At 40.2% G+C, this 27,078-nt stretch overlaps 1 protein-coding gene across 4 annotated transcripts in view; it reads right to left on the bottom strand.

The window, feature by feature from the left end:
* LOC137601391 (plectin-like) overlaps window positions 1-25,874 on the bottom strand; it is a 59,417-nt gene extending 33,543 nt beyond the window's left edge. For 2 of the 4 annotated variants that reach the window (XM_068323559.1, XM_068323560.1), the window contains exons 1-3: window positions 25,730-25,874; window positions 21,935-25,582; window positions 2,807-2,868 (exon numbers count right to left, since the gene is read on the bottom strand). In XM_068323559.1, the coding sequence (XP_068179660.1) occupies window positions 2,807-2,868; window positions 21,935-25,547 (3,675 nt within the window). In that variant the 5' untranslated portion in view covers window positions 25,548-25,582; window positions 25,730-25,874. Of the gene's footprint in view, window positions 1-2,806; window positions 2,869-21,934; window positions 25,583-25,729 lie in introns of those variants that run through there. The other 2 variants (XM_068323562.1, XM_068323561.1) reach the window with 2 other exon arrangements.
* Window positions 25,875-27,078: the final 1,204 nt, after the last annotated feature.

The following is a 27,078-nucleotide window of genomic DNA, read 5'->3' as shown; positions in this document are numbered from 1 at the left end:
AAAGATGGAGTAAAGAGAATATAATGGAGGAGCGGCGGAGATGTGGAGAGAATTGAAACAAAGAACAGAGATAAGAATGAGATCAGAAATCAATTAACAGTAATTATGAGACGGTATGGATTTTTTATGAATATGGTACCATATGAGAAACAAAGATGATGCAGAAACTATCCATCAATTTATTCAGCTATACAACAAAATTCAATGTGAGCATCTCTCATAATATGTTTGCAGGGTGAAAGAGGCCACGGCCCTAAAATGGAATGACAGAATATTTCTTTTGCAAGTTACAACAGTGGCTGACGGCCCTGCCTGCGCGGTCATGACTACTAGGCAGTATAGATCTCAGCATTGTGAAAGCAACAAACACCACAACCGCTGGGGTTTACTGTCTATGCATGTCAAGTGAGATAAACTTGCATGATGGAATATGTACAAATATCTACATTCCTGGATTCATGTCCTTTGTCCAAACAATGAGCCTTGTCATCTGCAAGTCAATTTCAGTAGACATCTATCACTACCACTCAGTTTGTGCTGAAAAGGCTTTGGCCTTTTAGGCTCTCAACCATGCTGATAGATACGTGTCACATGACGGATTTCCCTCTTCTAGTCAGACAGCATTGCTGTGTAAACCTTTCAAGATGAAAAACATTAACACACACGGCCGGGCCTCTTCATGGTTCCTTGTCATGACCACGATACATCGTCTGGAAACCAAACACTTAACGTGCCTCAGGTTTTACGTATTCTTCAAGTCATCTTGTGCCATTCCTCCTAAGGCGACTGTGTTTCATTAACAGACTGATAATCTGACGACAACCTACAGTAATTGTACTTTTAATTCAAATCGATTGTAGTCTGAAGAACTTAGCTAGAAAACCGATGTTAGACCTGCAGCTGGTCCAACATTCCACTGACTTACACAATATAAAAAGATTTAGTGAGGACAGGAACTCACTTTCTGGTCCTTCAGAGCTTTTAAGGGTTGCACCCAACGCATAGTCTGCCCTTGTCAAGTGAACCATTTAGTCATTAAATCAATTTCACATTAGTGAAGCAGAGGTAACACGTTCCTTCCAAATTTCAGTATTATTCATCAGTGGGATTTCAAACCACCAAGAGCAGCAGATGCCATCACTCAGAAAATAGTGTAATTTTTTTTTTTTTTTTTTTGTGAGGACATCTGGTTACATATTAATTGTAATCGATAGGAGTAGTCATCTTTAACCAAACTGGTTTTCAGTCTATGTATGGTCACTGGTAGAACAATCTAAGGGTTGGACAGAGAAAATCTTGGAGGGAAACACTTCTACATTCTGTATTTTGGGGTAATAAACAATATTTTCCAACAGGGGTATTCGTATGCAATACAATTGCAACAACATTAAGGTGAATGAACTTCTGTAACTTTGTATGAATCAATGAAAGTCTTTCAGCGTTTGCTTGGCATGAAGATAGTTAATCGCCCAGCAACCAGGAGTCTGTGCGACACATGTTCCCATAAGGCTTGAACCACCATGGCTCCATGCCAAGATTAGAACTTGCCTTTTCAGAAAGAGTTAAGTGAGTCCAGATGTCTGTGACTCACCTTCCAACATTCACAGGGTGCATTTAAGCGAAACAAGAGGGAGTGACTGAGCCATGCCATAGAATACACTGGCATTGCGTATTTATGGAAAGGAAAACACTCTGTGTATGTATTTTTTTCCCTTCTTGTTCCACCAGTTAAAAAAAAAAAGTTGAATGGCCCTGTGTGGAGTGAATAATGTGGAAGCACTTAATGTTGTAAAGTCGTAAATGTAGTGCTACCGAGGGGAGTGTTCTGGAAAAAGTGGCACAGGCAGAAATATTTTTACTGCTCTTTAGGAGGAGTATTGTGTTACGGGGGGTAATTTTTCACGCCTAATGGACACTTCCAGAGTGAGGAGTATGGCTTCTTTTACTAACTCAACTCTGAATTGTTTATCTCCCTAAACGTCTGATGCATTGAAGGTTTTTCACGCTGTACTTTGAAAACAGAGAGTGAGGTAGCCGTGAACGGATGAATGCTGAAAGATGGAGTACACAGGCTTTCAGCTGATGACAGGATGGACCTCTGGTAAGCCTTCACATCTCTGTCAGAGACCGGATGTGAGACAATATTGAGCAGTTAATGTGTATTTACCTGAAGAGGGGGTTGGATGTCATCGATGCTTTTCTTTTAAAAAAAAAAGGGTGGGATCACATTTCACACAATGATAACCTTCCACTCAAAATGAGCCAGTGATGAGATACTTGATTCCTACCCCAATAGAATCGATAAGATGACTGAAGACCTATGTTTAAAACTGACATTTTGTCATTGCATAGACATTAAAACCACAAATTTTGCTTAAGTAATCTGTCATCATGGAGAGTGCTAATCTGTCATTTAAACTCATGACAGACAAACTGTTAGAATCTGCAGGTATAATATGGTTGAGATCAATAACATTTCAATTTCTGGTTATTCAGCATCTGTTAAACACTTTTAAAAACTTCCTGTGGCCAAAATGTATGATTACTGACTGAGAGTAAGTCTCCTAGAGTTTTGATGTCTGGACCAAAAACAGGGGATTTTATCCTCTGAAATCCAGACAATGTCGTTACATAACAAATCAGCTAATAACAACTTCAAGATTGTGAAGGGAAATGAAGCTTGGAGACATTTGTTAATGAATGCATTCACCATCTGTTTGAAAATGACGTGTGCATGCATGAATGAGCTGGGCTGTGGGCCTTTAGAGCACTACAGAGAGAGTGCAAATGAAGGACACCTCCTTACCTTTATCAAGTGCTTGTTCACCCATTTTGTGAAGGTCTTTTTCTGTACTCGATCTCGTTCATCTGCAAAAAAAAAAAAAGCAATGACAGTTAAATGTAATGTGCATCACAAATGTAAAAAGAAAAAATGAGATGTTATTAATACAAAATAGTAAAGGCATGCTCAACCAGCAGCAAACTTGTGTACATATAGCATTGAATAGCTTTCTGTACATTACAGGAAAAATTAGAGGAAATCCCTGATAAGGCTTTTTAATTCATAAGACCAAGTGATTTACTGATGGGTGGACAAATATCTGCATCTGAATCAGACAGCGACATATTAGTCATTGTCACCAGATGCACCACTACCGTCTGAGAAGCCTTGTTATTTCAAGGTTATATCCGACTCTATGACACCACTGCCAGCTGTGCTCGTAAAAGGGATTGTTTTCTTCTTGCAGTATGAATATACTCATGGTTAATGCAAGACATGACAAAACTACCAGGGATTGCAATCTTCCAACAAGAAAGAACAAGATCTAGGCTAGGAACACACCCTTTAAACCAACAAACTCTCACACATCTACACAGTGATATGCATCCATTGAAGTTCAGACAAAAAAGCACAAGGTGTGTCACCGCAGTATTTATTATGGACACAAATGACAAATCAGTCTGCCTCCAGTTCTGATGTAAGACCATTTGATCAAAGCTTGTCATTCATTGACTGGTTTAAATATGACAGAATGTCAGTCTGCAATTTGATAACTCGAGTCAGCCAGCAGAAATATTTTCTTTTTTACTCTGTTTTAAATGAAGATCCCACCTTTGGTTACTGCCACGTCAATTATTTCCATTCACACTAGACCAGAATGAACTTCAGACAACATCATAGAGTTGTCTGTGTTATCAGCTCTAAGGGGGTGAGTCATCTATCTTTCTAATGTGTAGCAACACACCCAGCAACGAAAGCAGAGGCTTAAGATTTAGTGTCAAATGAAATATTTGCCCAGAGGATATATTTGACTTCTTAGAAGGGAGTCAAGTGCATGTTAAAAAAATGTTTTGGAGCTGAAGTTCCATGAAAACCAAATTCAGAAGCCTTTAAGCTGCTTATTTATCACTTGAACCAATGGACTCAGTGTGCAAAATGTCTCTACTCAAAGTGGTGGTGTGATTGAAGACACACAAACTGAGGCTGCAGGAGACTGAATGTTGGGTCTCAGCATTCTCTTTTACTTTGTTAGTGCATTCTGCAGTGCAATCTGTTTCATCAGGTTTGACTGCCTCATTGTTCATAAGCAAAGGTTTCAGTAAGAGTAAAAGGGCTGAGTGAACATCATGTATCAAATGTCAACAGACAAAACAGGTTTCAGCAAAAAGTTTGTGGATCAAAACAATAATAAAATGTCAATATTTAAAGTGTTATAACTACATTACGACTTATCATCATAAGTATAGACTTAAGCAGTTTATTTTATATCATTTTAATTATGTTATCATCTTCACTGCGATAACTTTAAGCAACAGCAATAGTTACTGTGGTTAGTTTTAAAGATTTCATTTACAGATTTGTAGAACCCACATGCTTGAGTACGAAGAGGGGAACAAAAAGGAATGCATGTTGCACAACAAAACTCGTGAATGAGCTTTATGATCAATATTAGTTGAAGAACCAGCTGATGAATTAAGAGAAGGGCATATTCACCCTTCAGTCACAGGTAGAGAAACATACACGTCGGTAAATTTAAATGTAATCATGAAAATACTGAAGATGACGCCGTCTTATTTTGGAATATGACACAGGAGCTTAGTGGTGTAGACTCATGCATTATATAACACGCTAACATGAAACTCTTCTAGATAGACAGAAAAGCCAGTGAGTAGTTAAATAATTCAGATTGTAATTTGGGTATTTTTCATGGTATTCTGTAATACAAGTACCTTTCCTGCCATCCGTGGCCTTCAGCCTCCCTTGGTAATAACCTTCATCTGAGGACATCCTCTCTCTGCCCATGCTGTCAGAGGAGAAATTCCTGTACCTCTGCGGTTGAGAAGTCATGGTAACCTTTTGTAACTGAACAGAATAATAATCCTAATGATGAAATATCCTTGGCGGGTTCCACCTTCTGCTTCTCTTGATTCTATCTGTCCCTCCAGATTACAGTCCCCTGTAGATAATCCACTTAGCGCCTCAGAACCCTATACAACTTCTCTCCCTCATCTAACACTCAACTCTAAATCTCCTCTCTCCCTCCGCTCTGCCCGTCTTCTCTTTTTTTCCGTCTCCCTTTACCCTCTTTCTCCTGCTCACTTGATTCTTTTCATAGCAAATAGTGCCTGTAGGCTACAAAGTCTGGGCCTGTCCTTATGTGTGATGCACAAGTGTGTGTTTAGTGGCACTAGTGTGTGTAGGACATGATGGGCAGGGCTCTGAACACACCCCTTCCTCTTGCAGGGTGCCGTATTTCAGTGAGGCAAGGGAGGCGAAGCAGACGTGATTAAGGTCCGGGGTGTGGCAACCTCGATACAATATCACTTAATGGCTTAAATTATGTAAGGCAAAACATATATAAATTCTGTCAATCAGCATAGCAAAGATCCTAAAAGTCTGTTTAATGTAATTTTATACATTGATGAATGATAACCAAGATTCACTGATTTTTTTTTCTCCTTTTCAAAAAAAGGAACAAGGTTCAGTTGTCTCAGCACACACCCATGTACAGGTTCACGCAAACACACCACCTGTGGTTAATCATTATTGAGTCAGGATTTCTCTGAAAATTCACATTGGAATTTACTCTTCAAAAAGCAGAAGAGATGAGACAGAGGACTGCTATGGATTCCAGGAAGTTATGATGGATGACCGCGCCCTGTGTATCCATGGTTTACAGCTATGGACATTTCATTAAGTCCAAATTACACATGGGAATCTTTGGTAGTTTCATCAGCCACATTTCTATTAGAGCAATCCCATTCACCTTTTTTGCGATGTTGACATCAGTGTTGGCAAGTTCAAATGATGACTCTAATTCTACAATGAATAGCAGTGGAAGAAAAATGGATTTAAACATTCAATCTAAAAAAAAAAAGTTAAAGAAAATCAGATGAAATTTTGCGACCACGTGTTAGAATAAGGGAGATTAACAGACTGAGCAGGGACACATTTTATGCTTGTGCATTGAATCTACTTTTTTTTTTAAAAATGTGTGTGTGAAGCGCTTAAACTCTGCATTCATTCAGTTTTTCATCTCCTTGAGTGACAGATGGGATGATCCCATTACCCCCACCCTGAAAATTTACAGATATGATCGGATCTTTTTTATGCACAGAAAAACGTTTTCCTTCCACCACACTGTATATTGAAGATTACCTGTATGAACATGAAGGTACTTCATTTGTCAGTGTTAGTGTATCTGCGTGGGTTTATGAATTGACATGTTTTGAGCCACGTTAGCAAATTTGGAGACACACCTTTATAGTTCCTTACAATGTCTAGGCAAGCTGAGGAATTAAGGAGTGGTTCTTGGCCGGGCAATTAAAAGAGAGGAGTAGAACCATATCTTCAACAGTACAGAGATTTCATCATTACTTTATTATCCATGCAGTCTTATAATATCAATTTTTATTAAATTCACTGACAGAGCTGCAATGACCAGGATTTAATGAAAAAATAAAGGATGCAGCAGGAATAGATGGAAAGTGAGATGTGATGTCCTGCAAGTGAAATACGCACCAACACCTACAGGGTTGTAGGGTTCTACCACACATGAGAAACACTAGCAGGAGACCCAGATGGGTGCAAGCCAGGAGACAGATGAGTGGAACATCTTAGTCATGAGATCTTTCTACCCAAAAAGGAGGCTTGTCATTAAGGTCTCAGCATGCTTATTACACCACTCCCTCAACGTGCTTCATCTAAACCAGATGGAACTCTCAGGGAAATAAATTTGGTGGAAATAGAAGGAGGCATTTTCTTTTTAAATGACACATTTGAAGGCTGGTGGTTTTTTTGACGGAAGCGACAGTTAAGCTGTACTCTGTCGTCACCAATCCCTGCAACAGTCTGACTACACTGAGCCATACTAACTAACATGACTTGTATTTGGCAGCAATTTTCATTAATTATCTGCAAAAAAAAACATCCCGTCACCCATATACAGTAGTTAGTCTTTACTGGTAATGATCAAAATCAACACTGTAAAATACAATTAGTATGGAAGGCATTATGCCTGCTGAACATCAGCATGCCAGCTTTGTTTTTATTAGGTTATTAGTGTAATGCTAGCATTTAGCTCAAAGAGCAGTGAAAAACAATCTTTTACAGTTGAGGTCTCTTTGTTTTGTTGCCAAACAGAATGCCATATAACTGATTCTACCAGTGCTTCAGATTAAATCCTTTTTATTTTGTGCTATATTGAATCAATGTATTTAGAGATCATCCATTAAACTATTTTTTTTAAGTTAAATTCCATAAGTAGTGCTATTTGGGACAGTCATGTTTAAATGAGTGACAAATATATACACTTCACACAAAACACTTTGTTAACCTTGCAACCGCTTAAGGCTATGACAACCTAGTTTTACGCACTTGAGATTAAAAGCAAATATATAAAGGGACAAAAGAATCCCAGATTCTGTCATTACGGTTTTAGAAAGTAAATGTTTATGTGAATATACTCTTAACAATACCAATAATTACAGAGGATAGAAAAACCACAGGAAGATCTACTCTACCAGGTTACTTCTGCTCCTTTATCTCACTCTCCCTTTTTCCTCATTCCTCCCTTTCCCCCCCTAATTGCACATTGGTCAATTCGGGTGAAGGTGGAAGGATTTACAGCAATCGCTGGCTGTCACGCCCCAGATAAGAATGTTGATACAACTGGGAGCAGCCTAAACATGCTGTGAATTATCACCTCTGTAGTTCTGTTATGAGGAAGAGAAAGAGGAGGAGTAAGTTAGAGGACGGTCAGAAAATGAAGGTAGGGTAGCATAGGTATCAAGTGAATCACACTCTACGTGGGATCACGTCGAATTTAGCATACAAATCCACTTGAGCAAATAAAGCAACCCTATGTCATGTAGAGACTCTTGGCATGATGAGTGTCCTTCTGATGAAAGACTTAAGGTCAGAAGCAGCTTTAGCTGATGATCAGTATATGAATTACATCGTGTTGCAAAACAATTATTCCTTTTTCACTAAAACCAAAGAATTACCAAAACTAAAACAGAATCTCCTTGGAAATACAGCTTTAAGTGTATCCTGTCCTGTCATGTACGACACTCTGCTATTAAATACAACTTCTACCAACTGTAAATACAGGCTTAAAAACTCAATGACTCAGTGAGGGTCTCCAACGAGATGCATGGATTTACTGCTGAACCTGTCATCGGATAATGCTGCCAGATTTAGATCTGACAATGAAGCAGCAAACCCATTTTGAGTCAGACTAAACAACCCCCTGGACAACCCATGGCAGCTGAGTATTAACACAGCTCCATGTGTAGAAATCCCCATGTCTGGGATAGTGTCAAATGCTAATGTTTCAAATTTTGGTGCATTCAAATCTAACAAGGTGCCCAGAGAAAGCACTGAGGCAGCTGCCTTTTGACTGGTATAATTAAAAATGCATGTGCCTCCATCTGTAGGTGACTGCAATGAAATGTGTCACCTTTGCTACGGTGGATTGTCTTGGCTAGGGGAATGTAAAAATCAACTGAAGCATAATTTATAAAATGTAAAGCATTGCATAACTCATGTATTTTGAAACATTCCATTGTGTTACTTCAAAGACTTCTTAAATGAGGTGAAGACCCTGACCTTGAGAAAACTAGGTAAAGGTCAAAGTTAAACTTTTGTACTCAGGAACCGGATAAGATAGAAAAAAAAGGGAGAAGGCCAGTGTGAGTGAGACCGTAGATCAAAGCTAGTGCTTTGATCTATGATGGTAGGTCAGAGCACCATCTTTGATCTTTGACCTATGCAAGTAGGTCAGGTTAAAATTTTGATTTCAGGGGTTGTCGCGGGATGTTGCAGTCTGACTGCCTTGGTTCTAGTTTATTGATATGTTTGCACTGTCTAGTCAAAAATTCCAAACCTAAATTCCATTTCATATTAAGCATTCCAATCTTTAGAATATAACATCTGTGTCTGGTTAATGATTTTTAAGAAGATTTTTTGCTTGAACATGATAATTAGTTTAAGTACTAGACACAGTAGCTGCACATTCTATTTCAGTAATATTACTTCAAATTATCACCATATTTCAGCTTGAATGGAGTGAAAATATGACTCAGCAATCACTGTGGAGAACAGTTTCATACATCAATATAATGGCATACATACACCAAAATGATATTTTTGTAATATCTGGAATCAAGACAGGGTTTTCATAAAGGCCTATTTTCTTAACCATGACCATTTCCAAACACTTAAACAAATGTGGAAAAAAGGGAACTTGAGTGATGTTGCTATGACAGCAGATACAAACACAGTACCATGTGCCGTGGCAGTAGTGAATGACACAAGCTTTACTCAAGCTGTATTTTTAGACACAGGGACAGAGACTCCCTTCAGTGATTGATTGGTCATGGAAAGTAAGATATCTTCAGCAACACAACTTTTTTTATCTTTACCACTAGATGGAGCCAGATTCAACCACAAACAATTTCCTCTCCAGTTCATTTGGTAACTATGAAGCTCTCAATTATTAACATATACTGTATGTATATAACTCCCTTGTCAGTTGATTAGTAAAATTAAAACACAATTTGTCTGAATACATAAGGTTTAACCCTGTGCTTTGGAATGCTGTCATCAAGATGCAATAGTTTCTGATAGTGATACAACGACAGATTGAAATACCAAGTCTTGACAGTCTTAGCAGTAACTTGTAATTATAAAACAGGCAGAACAGGATGCGTAATGTATAGGTAACAATGGCTAATCATACTTGATTGTGGGGCAGGTGAGCTTGGTTCTTATGTATAGAAATCCTACTTCCAGCTTATGATTATCATTTGTTACTTAAAATATGACACTATCAGGGTAGACACGTACCTTTTAAACGAGTTAATAAAGATAAAGGTGCCTATCCCAGACTACTCCCTATTTTTAAGTTATTCATTTACAGCACAACATTACAGCTTTAAAACAGAGTATTGGAACCACTGAATATGACGTTTAGATCCTTGGAAACTGATGTTATTTTATTTGGCACTGCACATATTTTTTTATTATCTTCTGTCAAACATTGGCTCACCTCATAGCTTCACAGCTTTCCCCATAATAACAGGTTTTCAAAAACCTGTTGATAAATATGGTAATATGAATTGCGTAATTTCTCATATTTCTGCTAGATTTTTTTGTTCCAGCTGCAGTCAGAAGCAACTTTTCATAGATGTCATTATATTTAAAGCTTTGTAGTATGTATGTGGTGTAGTAGCAGAGTATTCCCTTAATGTCTAAAATTACTATAAGCATCTGAGAGCAGGGAACAGATGGAGTAGAAGCTAGAGAGATGGAGGTTTGTCCTGGAAAGAAGAGGAATGAAGGTTAGCCGCAGTAAGACAGAGTACATGTGTGTGAATGAGAGGGACCCAAGTGGACGAGTGAGGTTACAAGGAGAAGAGATCAAGAAGGTGGAGGATTTTAAGTATTTAGGGTCAACAGTCCAGAGCAATGGAGAGTCTGGAAAAGAGGTGAAGAAGCGTGTACAGGCAGGATGGAACAGGTGGAGAAAAGTGTCAGGTGTGATGTGTGATGGAAGAGTTTCAGCTAAAATAAAAGGAAAGGTGAACAAAACTGTGGTGAGACCAGCGATGTTGTTTGGTCTAGAGACAGTGTCACTGAGGAAAAGACAGGAGACAGAGCTGGAGGTAGCAGAGATGAAGATGCTGAGGTTCTCTCTGAGAGTGACCAGGAAGGATAGGATCAGAAATGAGTACATCAGAGGGACAGCACATGTTAGAGGTTTTGGAGATAAAGTCAGAGAGGCCAGACTGAGATGGTTTGGACATGTCCAGAGGAGAGATAGTGAATATATTGTAGAAGGATGCTGAGTTTTGAACTGCTAGGCAGGAGGCCTAGAGGAAGACCAAAGAGGAGGTTTATGGATGTAGTGAAAGAGGACATGAAGGTAGTTGGTGTGAGAGAAGAGGATGCAGAAGACAGGGTTAGATGGAGGCACCTTGGCGACCCCTGAAGGGAAAAGCCAAAATGAGAAGAAGACAGTATGATTATGTTGTAATACAAATGTGCAAATGGATGCTCTGACATACTCAACAAAACTCCACCCTATTCATAGGTCTCACTACTCACCCACACAACACATCTTACTGTACAAACATTCCCGTCGCGCTTCATATGAAGCCATCATATTTGAATACGTCCCTCCATGGAGAATCCAAAATGCTGCCATTATGAGCCTGGTGTGAGACCCCCAGTGCAGCACACACACAGTGTCAGCTGCTGTGAGGTAACTTAAAAAAGAAACCTCTTTCTACAGGCGAAAGCTGGACAGCTGGCCACACCCCCTCATTCATGGGTAACAAGAACACAGTGACTACTTTTAAGAAGAAGTAGAAGAAGTACATTTTAATGATCCCCGTAGGGTAATTATTATGTTTTCACTCGTGGTTAGTCTGTTAGTAATCGTACATATAAGTTTTTGTACAGGCCCCTGAAACTACCAATCACACACGAGGGGCCTGTAGGCATGCAGTAAACACAGGGAGACTGAGTGACAGGAATCTCCATCTTTGGAGCACCCTGAATTAGCAGCTTATGTAGGGGACGGTGCCTTGCTCAATGGTACCTTGGCAGTGCTTGGGAGGTGAGCTGGCACCTCTCACTGCCAGCTCACATTCCAAGAGTGAATGGTCGGGAGTGGGAATCAAACCGCTGATCTTGGATCATTGGACGACCCACTCTACTGACTGAGCTGCCGCCCTAATTTAATTAGGGACGGCAGTAGTAATCAAATTTACTATAAAATTTAATTCGTAAATTTGTTCTGTTATTATGTCTTTTTTCATAATTTTGAGACCTTTTGAAGACCAGTATGGCCCATATTAGAAAAAGTGTTTCTTTAATTATTATTTCAGCATCATTTCTTTATTTGTTTCACAGTGTTTAACTTCAACAGTAATAAAAAAAATCATACATTCTAAAAAACAATATTTTTATAGTAAAATCAACTAAAACAAGTTTCTTCATTGATATAATCTTGTTCTCATGTCCCCTGTTTATATGTATTCAGCATGAGGTTTTTCAGTTTTTTATATTTGCTTATGTACATACTTTGCTAATGCTGGTTCAGGAAGATGATGTCATGTTTGTAAGTCCTGAAATTCCAGTGGAATATTTAATGATTTACATACTATGATTAAAGTCTTCTGGGCTTTCTAAAACTACCTCGAAAATTTACAAGCATGAACAAAACTTTTAAACAAAAACACTACACTCCACCTGCATTAAGATCAGTGGGAAATGGTGCTACCATGTCTGTTGAAAGGATCGATCCAGTCGGCGTGCTGACAGACATACCTGATACTATTAGATGTAATAGTTTATGGCAGGGCACAGCTGTGCTGTTCCTCAGTACCATTTAAAAGAGAAAGTGATCTAAATAAGCCTTGCTCTCTTCTTACATGACGCTGACCTCTAACCTAGAAGCACATAGTGCCAAATCCAAACAATGAAGGATTGTAATTCACTTTAATGGGAATCTGATTGTTCTAAAGTTAGAACTGACACAGGTCTTGTCTGGCTGTTGAGAAATTAGATTTCAGGAAAGTAAAATAATTCTGATAGTCATGGCGACGCTTTTGGAGGACACCAAGAGTTTCCCTTTGTCAATGCTGTTTGACAATTTATTGTTTACCATAAAGGAAAGCAACTCTCTGCTGCCGGCAGCCTCATGGCTACTAAACTCTTATTATTGTGCCAATCCAAACCTATATTTTCATTGGAGACAAGCATTCTGTTCAACCCCGTTTCCAGACTTTTTGCTAAGCTAAGCTAAAAGAGATGGCTTACACAGGAAACACTGGGATATTCGGGCAAACTGATGATGTCACCGTTTATGCCTATACTATATACCAAGGTGTGGAAAAAGATCCCTGTTGGAGATCACAAGTATAATCGCAGTGCCGGATGTGTTTCCATGGGCCCAGTGCTGCTCATAAATAAAGTCAGCTGTCAGAGAATATCCCATATGGGCTCCATGTGTCTTTCTATCTCATCACAGTTCATTTACTATTCCCTAAGGACATGAGAATTACACCAAAATCTCCTTTGTGTTTCTGGGAGTCCGTGAGACATAGGCTCACTGTTAATGCCAGTGATAGTCATAATGATAAAGACTGGGCCCTGGGGAAAATATGCCTCAACGTGTACACTGAAGTCAGTGGTGGTAAGAATGCTGTGGCTGTTTTCTTGAAGCATTCTGTCTTATCCACAAATCAGGGCTAAACAAGAGCCATAACTAAACCACAGTGGTCCACAGACGTCTCTGAAGTGCTAACATTCTTCTCTTTGTATGGCATTCAGGCTCTTAGAATGTCAAACAGGATGTTATATTAGACTTATAATGTAAAAAAAAATCATGCCACATTCTCAACTCTCAGCTCCTGTATGAGAAAGATGGATCATGTGCTTACTTTAGCTCAAAGGACCACCTGTTCATTCGGTGAAGTCTGAAAATACCGGCAATGGACATTAATCCGTTTCATGTCATTCTTAAAGAAAGACTTTAATGACCCATTAATATCCTAGGAAAACCCCAGTTTGGAAGCACCCCTCATTTATTATGAATATTAAAATTTCATGATGTCATAATTCTTAAAGCTACTGTGAGTTTGGGTTTAAGTAGCTAAATCATCCTGGGCTGCTGGGGGTTGACAATTTTGGCAGCCTACGAAAGGGAAAACAAACATAGAAGAGAAGTCAAAGTTCAGTGGCAGGATATCAACTCGGGGACCTGAGGTCTGACACAGAGTATTTGCAGTGTAACTCAGCCACACCCCCTGCCCTCATGACCTTTTAGCTGGCTTCATTTCAGCATGGTCGGAAAAGTATGTTAACATCCATGTTTTCAACTCTACACGCAAGGCACAGTGGAATTGCATCCGACTGGAAGTTGAAGGAACTCACTGCTGTACTAAGCGGTAGGTCAAACTGAGGAGGTAGTGGGCAGAGAGAGCACAGAGCTGTCATCATGAAGAACAGGCGCCAGGGATAAAGGGAACAGCTAAGACCAAAAGTCCCGTGACCGGCCAGGACTGAAGAGCAGAGATCAACAGACACAGCAGCTGCATTGTCTCTGCAGCACCTCAAAAACTGCAGAAATATAAAACACTATAATTTAAGGGTCAGGGAAAAAAATACTGTTGAGTGCATGCGGTCACAGTCCATAATGTTTTGACATTCAAGAAAAATCTGACAGACTAAATTTTGAAATGGGCAAACTTGATTGCTACACTCTATCTGAACCCAGTTTCCTCAAATGTCCAATCACAGTCATAGATGAGCTTAATTACAGCCTTTCATGCATAATCTTTTTATTTGTGAGACTTAAACAGCAGTGCTTAAAAAAATGTAACCTCATCCTTACAGGCCCACAGTGACAATGCCAAAATGCTGATAATAAACATGATTATGTATGCAAATTTGTGATTATCACCAAATTGTGGTTCATGGAAAATTACTGTTTGGACAAAATTCCATCTGACCAAATGAAAGTAAACCAAATTTAGTTGGCTTAATCATCTGGGATCTTATGTTTCCAGCATCCTGACTGGGGACAGAGTCAAAGGATTGAACAGCAGACACAATGACAATACCAGGTTACCGCTATGAAAAACAGGTGATTATGCCCCTTTAACCAAACTCTAGAAAAATTAAAACAAACATTCATCATTAATGAAACAACTACTGTAATTGTAATTATCTTCTGTATGGCTTCACACCTTTTGTAAGGCTGCTGGATCAAAGTTGGTATCCAACTTGGGGACTGATAGTTCTTCCAAACTGGTATGTGGGCCAAACCAAAAGAAAGGGATTTTTCTCACTGATAACTAAAACAACCACATGGGCATTAAATCCATATGCAAGCTTAACAGGAAAGGATTGAGCAAGACTTAACATTGTAACCACAGCAGCTGGCAAATATTGGCAGCACATGGAAGAAAACTAAGTTCATCTCAGGAGAAGCTGGCCCAGTCTGTATCTTTACGTAGTGACATGTCAGACTTGTTTTGGAGCAACTGCAACATGAGCTAAATACAAGGCCTCCCACGCCGTCTGAGCAAAATGGATGTAATCCCTTTTTAGTGCTGCAAGTCAGAACAGACACTTTGTGAACTGGCATGGAAAAGCCTTGCGGCACCTTTGGACCGGTCACAGTGGGCAACGGTTGACAGGATTCAAGGTCACACGTGAATGTGACTAATGCACAGGGTAAACATAGTACACGTGATGCATCTTTGTGAGCTCATGGTGTTAGTAGTATGACCTTTATAGGTCAAGAATTATAAACAACGGCATAAAACAAAAAATCAGGCATGAGAAAAATGATACACATACAAAACTATCTTGTATAACTGGAGTTAGTCACACAGTTCCAGGACCACAAGCATTTAGAGAAGAAGAGGTCAAGTAAACGCTCCTCAAGCATCCAGCCACTCTCAGACTTTGATGTCATTGCTCTGACACTTACAAAGCCACGGAAACAATATCCTGCAACATTAAGCGCTCCTACCTCTCCTGTCTTTTTTTCTCAAGGACCAAAATATAATCAGGGTCACTAAGTGCCCCAAAATCACCAGGGTGGGGACAGTAGGTCCTGAGGGTATTGCAGACATTTTTTTGGGATAGAGATAAGTTAGAGGGGATGAAGGGATGAGCCCTGGCTGCAATGACAGGTGTGTCTTCATTGGCTGGGTGGGGGTGGGTGGACTGGGACAGTGTGGGTGTGCCAGACATTTGTAAAAATTACCCCGAGAGCAAAAATTCTTTCTGCTTTCCCCAACTTGAAGTTATGAGTCAGTCTTCCTCTTTGCTCTCTCTCCTCATTGATTGTTCAGCTGCTCTAAGACACCGCCCATTCTACACTTAAAAACTCTACAGAGTATACAGCTGACCCCATCATTAGGAAATCTGTGGCTACTTTGCCAATAAAAACTCATTGGAAATGGTTATCTTGAAGAAAGTTATTTTCTGCTAATGTACTGTATGTTATTCCATAGATATCTGCATTCTGTGTCTTTCTGTATTAACTTCTGATTAATGAAAAATAACAATGCAGCTTTGTGTATCGTCGATTTTATTGTAATGCCAACTTCACATTATGATGTAGGATGGGCTATCTAACAGCCTTACTCACTGATAACTTATTTCTGGATAACAGGCAAGGTGATTCCAATGAAGCAATACATTCCTTATGCAAGTTTGATTTGTTTATCTTCCTTAAAGTAATAAAAAAAAGTAATAAAAAGTAGAAAAAATATAAGAGCTTCAGCAGATGGATTGGAATTGTCGAGCAAGACATGAAGTGATTGTGAGTTTACGACAATCTAGAAATAACTGTCTTTCACAAATAAAAAAAACTTAATTTCTACAATAAATTATATTTGTAAATTATATTATATTATGTCAGTCTTAAATTGAGTTTTTCACATCGTGTACAGAAACACTCTGTGTGGTCTTTGTTATTCTGTGTCTGTGTGCGTGTCTGATGTGTTCATGTGAGTTACGCGCACCGAAAGGACAATAAGACTTCACTGTGCCAAAAACTGTGACAGCCAGCAGCCAGACACACAGTTAGAAACAGACAGACACAGAAAGCCCACTCTGCGAACCTACCAGGTATGATCTTCATCTAAGAGGCAGTACAGAGAGGCAGAGGAAACAGAGGGTGAAGAAAACAAAAGCTGGATAGAAGGAAGAGGACAAGAGAGGCTCCCGTTTGTTTGCTCTGAACTGGCTTGTTTCTCTCTTGTGTTGAAGTCTGACAGGCTGCGCCTGCTGCTTAGATCCGTCACCCCGCTCTCGCATGACCAGAGGAGGAGGGACGAAAGGCAAAGCCTGGGATAGGGGGTGAGGCTCGGTGGGCTAAAGGGGTAGGTTGGATGGGTGTGAGGGCTGAAGCAGACTGGGGGATATAAATATCTACCACAGCCAGATGATCACACTGTCATAGTTAGAAACTGATGGAAGAGCTCTGGCTGGACACTAGGCTGCACCCTAGAGACATCCTCACCAACACAAGCAGACCCCCCTTCCCTATGTTTTCTCATCTCTTTGATGATGAGGATGGAGTCAAGTTTATTCTGTGATATTTGTCACAGCTCTCAGCCAAAAATCAGGTCTTATGAGCCGCCCGTTAATATGATCAACACATGCTGGAGCCATCATCTGGATATAATATGGTCAAACATTTGTCCTGGGTTAAGAATTACAAAATAAGACTTTTGTGTCGACTTTTCTGAAGAATTTTTTCAGCCACAGCACGTATTCAAAGTATGAAATATCTGAAGTCACCAAAGTGTAAAAAGTATTTGAAAAGGCATTCACTGGATCCTACTGATGGTCAACACACATACATGCTAATGCACAATAAATGGTTACTGAAAGAGAGGGAGCGAATGTGACGTATTGTCAGTGAGAAACTTGAGCTGTTAGGATACAGACAGCTGCTATTCTGGCAGGGATGGGTAAGAGACAGTTTCTGATCCACAGGTCTTAATTAGCCCAAACACATCGCCACGAACGGTAGCACTTTCCACACTTCATCACTTGCTGATATCGACTGTGTGGACTTTCCAGGCTAATGAAATGCTGCACACTTGCTAATGAGTGATAGGTCATTTGTTTTCAAATGTCTTTCTCCGCTTGAGGCCATGACTTGGTTTAGCAATTTCATTCCATATATAGGACAGATTGGAAAAAGCATTACGGCTCTTTGACCAAGATGAAACCATTCGATAAGTATCATAGTACTGACTTTCCTGTTTTGTTGATGACCTCTACTTGCCTTGTTGCTAAGATACCACTAAATGTTGACGGGTCAGATCAGATTCATCCCTATCAGAATGTGGTATTGCGTAAACTGATCATACGCTAAGTGACCAGTTATTCTCTGAGTCATACATTAGCGTCGTAACATGGACAAAAAGGTTATGTGAGACAAATTTTCAGTCAGAAAATTATCTGCATTTTCAGTTTTTGGAAATAATTTCAAAATATTTCCGCCTCATAATATTTCTTGGCGGTACCCCATGATAATAATACTAACAAAACAATAATAACAACAATAACAATAAAAGTCAATGCTGTCCGAACACAACAGATGCAGTCATAGAAAGCATGACTTTAATCTGCTAATGGTCTATTTTGCTGTTTCCCAACTAATGCATCATTCACCATAATAACTTTTACTGAATGTCTGAAATTTATACTGCAAACAACATGGTTTAAGCTAGATATTATGTTTAGGGGTATTCTTAGAAAAGTCCTAGCAGAAACATTTAGAAAACTGAGATAGAAATGACACACCATTAATAAGAAAACTGAGAACTGTTGAAAAACTGATGGTAAAAAAAAATATAGTGATAAAAGATTGTTATGGGGTCTGCAATGGTTAGAGCACTCAATGACTAACCTCTATTGCTTTAGGGAATAGGAATGCACAACATTTTCTAAATATAGTATGTTCAAATATATGCATATGGCTTTGTCTGTTGGAGTACTGACAACTGGTTCCATTTCTCTGTAATGCTAAAAGCAATCCTAGCCCAGTATCCAGAGAGTAGAGCTGGATTGTCTTCTCATAAAACTTTGACACCATAGATGGATGCCCCATGTGAAATGAAGGCAGCTATACTGAGAAGTCATGTTGCGGCTTTACAGAGGCTCAAAGGGAATTCCTTCATGAACATCCTCATTTGCCTTTTCGAACTCCTGAACCTTGCTGACTAAGCCCCATTCACATGACATTCATATTAGAATAACATTCAACTATGTGTCCTAAGCCTGTCTCCAAGGATACCTCCTGTCTCAATCCATACCATACAATGCAGAAGCTTAAAGTTATGAACAATACTCTCATCCACCAAGTTTCCATTCAGCAGATGGTGAGGTCTCTCTTGAGAAAACACTTCTTAAAGCAGGGTCAAACAGGTCAAACACATGAGTGAAATTTGAAGTACGTCTTTAAAACTTCTCAGGAATGTTGAACTGAGGCAAATTTATGGAGAAAATTGAGAAAAGTGAAGGTATGTTAGTTAGGCCATGAAATAAGGGCCAACATGTTCCCTGGGAAATGACTAATGTCATTACAGTCCTGGCCAAACCCTCAATATATTCCACATGTTATCAATCTAAGAGTTTCCTGGGCTTGGCCTCTAGTGTCTTAAATTGCTTCACCAGACTCCTAATTCTCTATCACTGTCCAGTTATTATTTTATGAAATGCAACCATTTTGTACCTTTTGCTTTAGACCCCTTATTTTTTTGCATGTACTGTACCACTAATGTTAGCACTATGACTCTATCATGAAGGGTTTGGTAACATACCGTATTCTTCTGTTATTGAACTTATTTTAAAGAAATTAGGCAGTTCTTTCAATGGCTCCTCTTGTCTTATTCTGTCTCTGGATCTTGAGCACTGACTTAAACTTCTGCATGATATATTATCAGTCATTAAAATGTATAAATGAGGTGCCTGTATCTAATTAATTCTGACACTCATGATGGTCCAATTGAAAGAGAAGTGCATTTAAGTGTTTTTATAGAAAACAATAGGAATCACTTGGCCTGCTGTAAGTTTCAATGTTCATTAATCACTTCCCCCGCCCCCTTTTTTTCTTACTTCAAGTATGGATCCGATTAGATGAGATGGTCTAAGTGAGTCACAACACCAAATGGTGTGCCAATGTAATGAAAGGCACAGAATTACACAGTGAACTGCAGGTCTTCATTTAACCAATCAGACAAGTATGTATCGAGCAACTCAACAACATGGCCGGGGTATGAGTTACCCAGTTGCCTCTTTTGCCCTGAGTGGGTGGACTTCATGCAGCTTTTCAATCACATTTGTTCCATATGAACAAGCTGCACAGTTCACATTTAAGCACATACAGCGCCAGCTATTCAGCATAATTCCCAAGTTTCACAGAGAGTCAGCAGCCCATGAATTCTAACCCAAAAGTAGACCTAAGCAAATGCCAAGTAAAATGAAGTCTGTTGCTGACAGCTATGTTAACCAACATGCCAAGATTCCCACACCAGACAATCACAGCACTAAAAAGTCTATCTCTGCAAATCACAGCTCTATATCTAATGCTACTTATTGCAACACAGTTGAAGGAAAGTATTTTGCTTAAAATTCCCAACATTGATAATGTTTAGCTTGATGACCACGAAAGAAACATGGTTTTGCCACTACAGTATATAGTGTAAACTCGAGTTGGGAACTCTGTAGTTCAAGCCTTTAGTTTGTGTTTAGTTTGTGTACAGTTGTTAATGGACAGCAGATGTCAGCAGTGGGTCATCAAATGCTGTGGTTATCTGATAGCACTGGTGAGACCATATTTCATTCTGAGACACATCAGAACTTAAAAGCAAAAGTTTCAAGCATGCTAAATGTTCACAGCTATAAATAAAGGCACATAACAAAGGCTGAGGTTTTTTTTTTAGAAGCTTAAGTGCACTGAATCAATTCAGCTTGGTAAGTCATATGCTGCATTTATTATCATATACTGTAGGTCTAGGTCAAACAGTTTGAACAAAGTCATATATTAATTATGAGTTTGACAAACTGAAAAAAGGAACTAGGCTGTTAAGTGAATGATAACTGCTGTCACACATAAAATGAAACAAACACACCCACAGAGCTTTGAGCAAGCTAATGCATCTTCCTTACTCTCTTTGTTGGTCACACCCACAGCTGACAACACCCATGTGCAGTCCTTCACACCCATCAGCAAAAACAACAAACCATTTAATATGAAATATTTACTTTGCCTTCTTAGTTAAAATGAACAGTCCAAGTTCCTCTTCACCTGATCAAACCAGAGCATGGAACCATTTCCTGGATAAAGCTGTTATTTTCCAGATCCAGCAAAGGAGGCCAGTTTATGATACAGTTATCACATAGTCTACATACCACCCGTATCCTACGCATACCATCAGTAAGTTTATGTCATATTCAAGACAGGCTGAACCTAGAAAACGACCACAGAACATAAAACAGTGCCAAAACTGTCTGCCTGAAGCAAAAAGGAGAAATACTCCCGAAAGCACCACACCCCCTTTTCTGGTCAACTTAGCTTACTCTCACGCACAACTGTCTCTGCAGGGAATAGGCAAGGCAAATTTCTGAAGCAGCCCCACCTTGTTGGAGTGACTACAGGTTTGCATAATCTCATCTGGCAGACACTCTGGGATGTCTCCAGAGATCACTAAAACATGTGCAAAACTCCATGTATCACCAAACAGTACTGGACTTCCCCACCCAGATTAATATCATCTTTGGGTTTTATTTGCTCAATAGATTGATAGTTGTTATTGCCATATGGTCTGCATGCAAACAGTGTGGTTAAACACAGGTAGGCAGTCAATGTTGTGGTGTTTCTATATATGATGTTTATGTGTGATTATCTGTAGAGGAGTAGTGCATGTCATGATGCGAGTGTGGAATCTGACAATGTCTTAAAAAGCTACAGGCTGTATTCCAACCTTGTTCCTACAATTTTACCTATTTTCACAAACACATAGTTAAGTCACAGCCACATCTCAATGGGCCCTTCTCACTAACTCACTAAAACTACTCCTAAAAAGAGAGTGTCTCCAGTCCGCATCAAAAAGTAAAGACTGTGCTCTGCAACGTGTCACATTAAGTCATGAACTGTAATTATATCTCCAAATAATACATTGGATGAGAATTCCAAGACAATGACAGAGTGGTGATGCATTCCAGACCATGGAATACTTTAAGTACATGACAGTGTGGTGGAACAATAACAGAGTCATCAAATACTTAACCAAAGACCTCCCACACATCAAAGTATGAAAGAAGCTTATATTCAACTCTGACTATATCACATGTAAAGATAGAGACCAGGAAGTAGTTTAACTGACAAACCCTCAATGAAGTTTGGCCATGTCTTCTCCTCAGGTTCCACCAATGAATGGTCCCAGTCTTCACCAGGTACAGCTTCTAGCAAAGTGGTCCCCGCCGCCCCTGACAACTGTGCCCGCTCTAAGGCGATTTCTTCCAGAACATCCAGGTCCAATTCTTCTTCATCATCCGAATCAGGTTGCACAGGAAACTGAGGCTGCTCCCCATCTGTGTGTGGACTGACGACCTGCTTCACCTCAACAATTTCTTCAACCACTACAATTTTCCTCTTCATGGCGGCCTCGTCTATGTCAGAGCTCTCAGAGTCACAGGCGTCTCCCTGGTGAGGCTGGGTGTGTCGCGTGACTACAGGTGTGCCACTTGCAGAGGGTGTGTCTTCAACGGAGTCCCTCTTCTTCTCTTCCTCGTGCTCCGAGGCCTTAGGAACAGAAAGCCCTTTCCCTGTGTAGAGCTCCGCTGCCTGACTGGCTGAATGTCGTGCAACTCGGGGAGGTTCCTCTTGCTTGGTGAGGGGGCTGTCCTGTGCATGAGCTACAGCTGCCTCGGCTGTTACCGCTGGTACTGCTGACGCTAATTCTCTGGCCGTGTGCGCTTCCTCCGCAGCAGAGGATGTTTTTGGTTTGGGAGTCTCCTGCTTGACTTTTTCTGCAGTGAGTAGTGTTGACTCCTCCCCCCCTTTGTCTGCTTGGGCTTCAGCGAGCACAGCTGCTGCCTGACCGGTTTCCTTACTGCACATTCTTGCAGGAGTCATCTTTGGAGAAACACTCACTTCTGTCAGTTCAGAGGCCGTGAGAGGGCTGTCTGTAGCTGTGACTTTTGGCAGTGATGTAATGTTAGTGGACAACACTACTTCTGCTTCAGGCAAAAAGACAGGTTTTGTGTTTACAGTGTCTGTTACTGTTGATTGAGCCTGCTTTTTCCCTTTTCCTTTCTTCTTATCCTTTGACTGCACTTCTGCAGCTTTCTCTGTTCTTTGTGAAACTTTAGTCCGAATTGTGACCTGCTCAGATTCTGAAAGTGGCGCGAGGTTTTTCTCTTCAGAATGAGGGCTTCCTTGAGCGAGCTCCATATGAGTGAGTTTCTCCACTATTACTTTTTCCACTTTGGTGACAGTAATTTTCTCAGAATTCACTGCTTCCATGTGTGTGAGTGATTCAGCAACAGACTTTTCCTTAGAGCATAATGGTCCCTGTGTTTCTTTGCTGACAGTCCTTCCTTCAACCATCTCTTGTGTTTCAGCATCACCTACTTGCTCCACTGGGGGTAGTGGGGGGATCTTATCGGATGGCAATTGTGCTACTTCAGGAATCTTATGATACTTTGTTTTTTCAGGGACTTTCATTTTTAATTTCTCCTTAATCTCAGACGACACTTGCTTTTTCTCCCCACCATCTATATCTTCATGAACCATATCTACCTGAGTCTTATTTAGTAGTGCAGATGATGTTTCCTCAATTTTTATGCCAGAACATACTTTCAATGGCTCTGTGATAATTACTGGTATGGGCTGGAGCTCCAACTCTGCAAGGGGCTTGTCTATAGAAGATTTTTCTTTCTCCAACTTTGAAACAGGTAATTCTTCAGCTTTCTTACTCCCACCTGGAGATTTCTTTTTCTTCCTCTTTGATTTAGCGCTTCCCTCAACTGCTTCCTTAGGTTCAATAATCACTTCTGTGGCAGCTTCATTGTGACTGGGCTGAGGTGAAGAATCATTTTGCATTGATGTAAAGCCCTGAACAGAGGCCTGAGTGGCTTCCTGCGTACTTGGTACCATTTCCTCATCTTTCGCAATAGGAAGAATATTTTTTGAATAGTTCCCTGCCTGATTTTTAATTACCTCTGTTGATTTACCCTTAATATGTTTAAAATCTTCAGATATGATCACAGGTTCTGAGAGACTTGTAGTGGTAATAGTAGTTTTAACCTTAATTACTGAGGAATTAGCCACCGTATCAGTATTATGGGACTCTTTGTCTGTTTTGGGCTTTGCTGAGAGATTCATTGGCTTCATTTTGTAAACATTGGGCTCCTGAGTCACATTAGGTTTTTCTGATAATTCTTTTGTTGCGGCCTTGAATACTGCTGCCTTGCTGGTGGTACTATCAAACAAGGCCTTGGTGGTTTGCTCAGTTGCAGTTTCTTTGGTAAGACACTTGGCCACCTCAATATTTGTTTTAGATTCAAGTAATGTCTTCACTTCTGCAGGTTTAGCTGATTCTTCTTTAACCTCTTTTCTCTTCAGCTTCTTTTCAGTGACATAATCAACAGGTTTTGTGATGACAGGTGTGTCAGCAAGGATTTTGGAGGTTTCCTCAGGATTTTCCATTGCAATGAATGCTTGGGCTTTCAATATATCAGTTCCAGTTTCTGATGTGGCCTTGACCTCTGCAGACTGAATTTGGTCCTCAATCTCCAGTTTTGTCTCCTGGTTCTTGGCATCTTTATTGACATGATGTGTGAAGGCAGAGGCAGCACTGATTGTGTCAGTGAACAGTTTGGAGGTTTCTTGAACAACAGCCATTGTAATAACTTCTTGGGATTTTACTTTATCAGATGCCATATCGGCTGCAGCCATGGCCTCTGCTGATTTAACTAAATCTATGATTTCCTTTTTTGTCTTCTCCTCTCTGGCAGCTGCATAAGGAAGTGTTGTGACACCTGAACCACTTCCCAGTATTTTACTAGACTTTAAAGATATTTTTCCATCAGTCATCTTAAGCTTCTCTTTGTTTTTGGAAGCAGAGGATTCAGCTGGGAACTTTGATGCTGCAGCACCTGTAGTCTCAGCTGCTGTAAAGGGTAGGGCTGTTTTGGAGGACACTGATGTGAAATAGGTCTGTGAAACATCCTGTTTGAATGCAGGTTTCTGAACCTGGACAGAAACTGGACCCTTTTCCTTCTGGACTTCAGATGTTTTTCTCTCCTCTACTGCAGTTAGTTGTTTTTCATTTCTCACGTCATGCTGCTGATGAGAGAATCTCTTGATCCTATTCTCCTCTATTACAGTTGCATCATGTCTGGAGCTGTTCCCCTTTATTAGTGGAGGCTGTGGTTGGCCCTCCACCTCCCATGAAGCTTTTGGCTTGATTGATTCTGCAGCTAGTGGACGACCTCTAAACCTTGGGGTCCTATCAGAGTAGCTCTCTCTTTCTGTGGGACCCATCATCTTATGACGGTAGCCTTGACGCTCAACTAGAGCCTCTTGACTCTCTGCTTCACTCCTGCGTCCTGGTTTTGGAACATAAGATGTAGGACCTTCCACAGCTTGGACCCGTGAAGTCCGGTGAGCAACGGCCAGGGTAGCAGCTTGCTTCCTAACCCTTTGCAGGGAAGCAGGAATAATTTCAGCGGGTAGGTGGAGGTAGTCACGTAGGTAAACAATGCCCTCATTGGTCAAGTACCAGTAGAAATGTCTCCAGGCAAATGTCTCCTTCACATAGCCCTTGGACTTAAGAGAACCCATGGCACGGATTACTTGTAGGTTGCTCACACCCTCTACCTCAGGATGCTTGGTCTGTGGCCTCTTGTCCTTCTTGGCCACCATGACACCATCACGAAACAAGACCTCGTAGATGGCCCTCAGGTCCCGAAGGGGCATTAACATTCCAGCAACCATTGTGCTTTATGTCAATACACTCTCTTTAAATAAGACTGAAAAGAAAACATTAAAGGAAGTTAACTAGGTTATTGTCACACATTGTTGTGTGCAAGTATCCAGTGTCAAAACCAACTTTCTCATGCTTCTAAGTTCACCCAGAAAAAAATGAAAGAAGAAATCCATGTAATCATTTTTCTTACTGTCTTTCGGTCGTGTTCTTGCTGGTCCTTCGGATATTGTGAAGAAAAGGAATACTCCTTTGTGAATTTCAACTTAATGTCAAAAACGTGCTGTCTCCCTATGTCCAGCGTGGTGAGGAATAAGCATTCTCCGTTCTGCCGAGATGGCAATGACAGAATGAAGAGCAGCAGCGTGTGTGAGAGTGAGAGAGAGTGAGTGAGACACACTTTTCAGTGTGGCTCCTCCTACCTTCTCTTTATTTCTTAAGAAAAAACTGGCATGGAAAAAAAATCTCACTAAAGCAAACAGCCAAGACGGAAGTAGAAAGTAATTTTAAAAAACTGTCCCCAATAAACTTACGAGGAGCACAGACAAAAGGACATAAAGTAGAATGAATGGAGCCAGACACCTATGATGTGAGCGTGTAGCTCTGTGAGCTTTGCACAGACACATACAATACACTCATACATCTCTGAGTACACTCTACAACTGGCTGAACACACCTCTTGGCGTGTCACCAACTCCATCCCAATAAATGGGCTGTTCTAAACAGAAATTATACGACCGAGTTAACCAGTTGGTGTGCATTTATCCTGCCCTCAAGTGAGATTTTCTGAGCATCAATGAATGCTTTACTGTAGACGGTGTCTCATTTAGCACAATTCCTGAACATCCTATATCCCAAAGGAGCTTCTGCTATACATGAAGGTGTGGTTTCTCTGATATCATGTTGCAGTCTTTGAATGTCTAATGTAAAGACTGGTGACATTTAAACCATAAGTTTCTGGGACTGGTAGTTTCATATGACTCACAACTAATTTTAAGCTGAAATGGCTTCATATTTGTATATATTTAGATGGTTTCCAAGTAACCGAGTGAAACAAACAGCTTAAACTAAACAGTATTTGGCACAGTAGATCTTCAAAATGATGCAACAGTTTGTAAAGTACCCTAAAGTTGTGCTGCTGCTTCAGACAGCTAACATTAGGGCTTCATGCCTCGATTTAGGTGGGAGTCCAGGATCTGTCTTCCACAACTATATAAAGACCTGTGCATTATAGCTAACCTTTTCAGAACTCCCTGGAACAAGATATCAGATTTCTTTCCCTGGATCATTTCTCCCTTCTGTACATCTGTCTCCGGTTCGTCTCTCTGTGTCAGTGAGAGTGTCCACTTGTGACCAGCTACATGAAAACTAGATGAGGGAAAGCTGATAATTGCTATGGGAGACTGTATTCACTTGTACCATTGAAAAGTAAAATGTTACCGAAAGAGCAGAGTAAGAGGGTGGAACTGGTCTGGAACACAGTGATCCAGTTGTGAAATAATGGTGGCGCTGAAATGATACATTCCCTCTTGCTTAAAACCA

This window comes from Antennarius striatus, chromosome 9, assembly GCF_040054535.1.
Source record: "Antennarius striatus isolate MH-2024 chromosome 9, ASM4005453v1, whole genome shotgun sequence".
In the NCBI taxonomy this organism is placed as follows: Eukaryota; Metazoa; Chordata; class Actinopteri; order Lophiiformes; family Antennariidae; genus Antennarius; species Antennarius striatus.
Note: the sequence above shows the minus strand (reverse complement) of the source record. Positions and strands in the feature narration are given on the sequence as shown.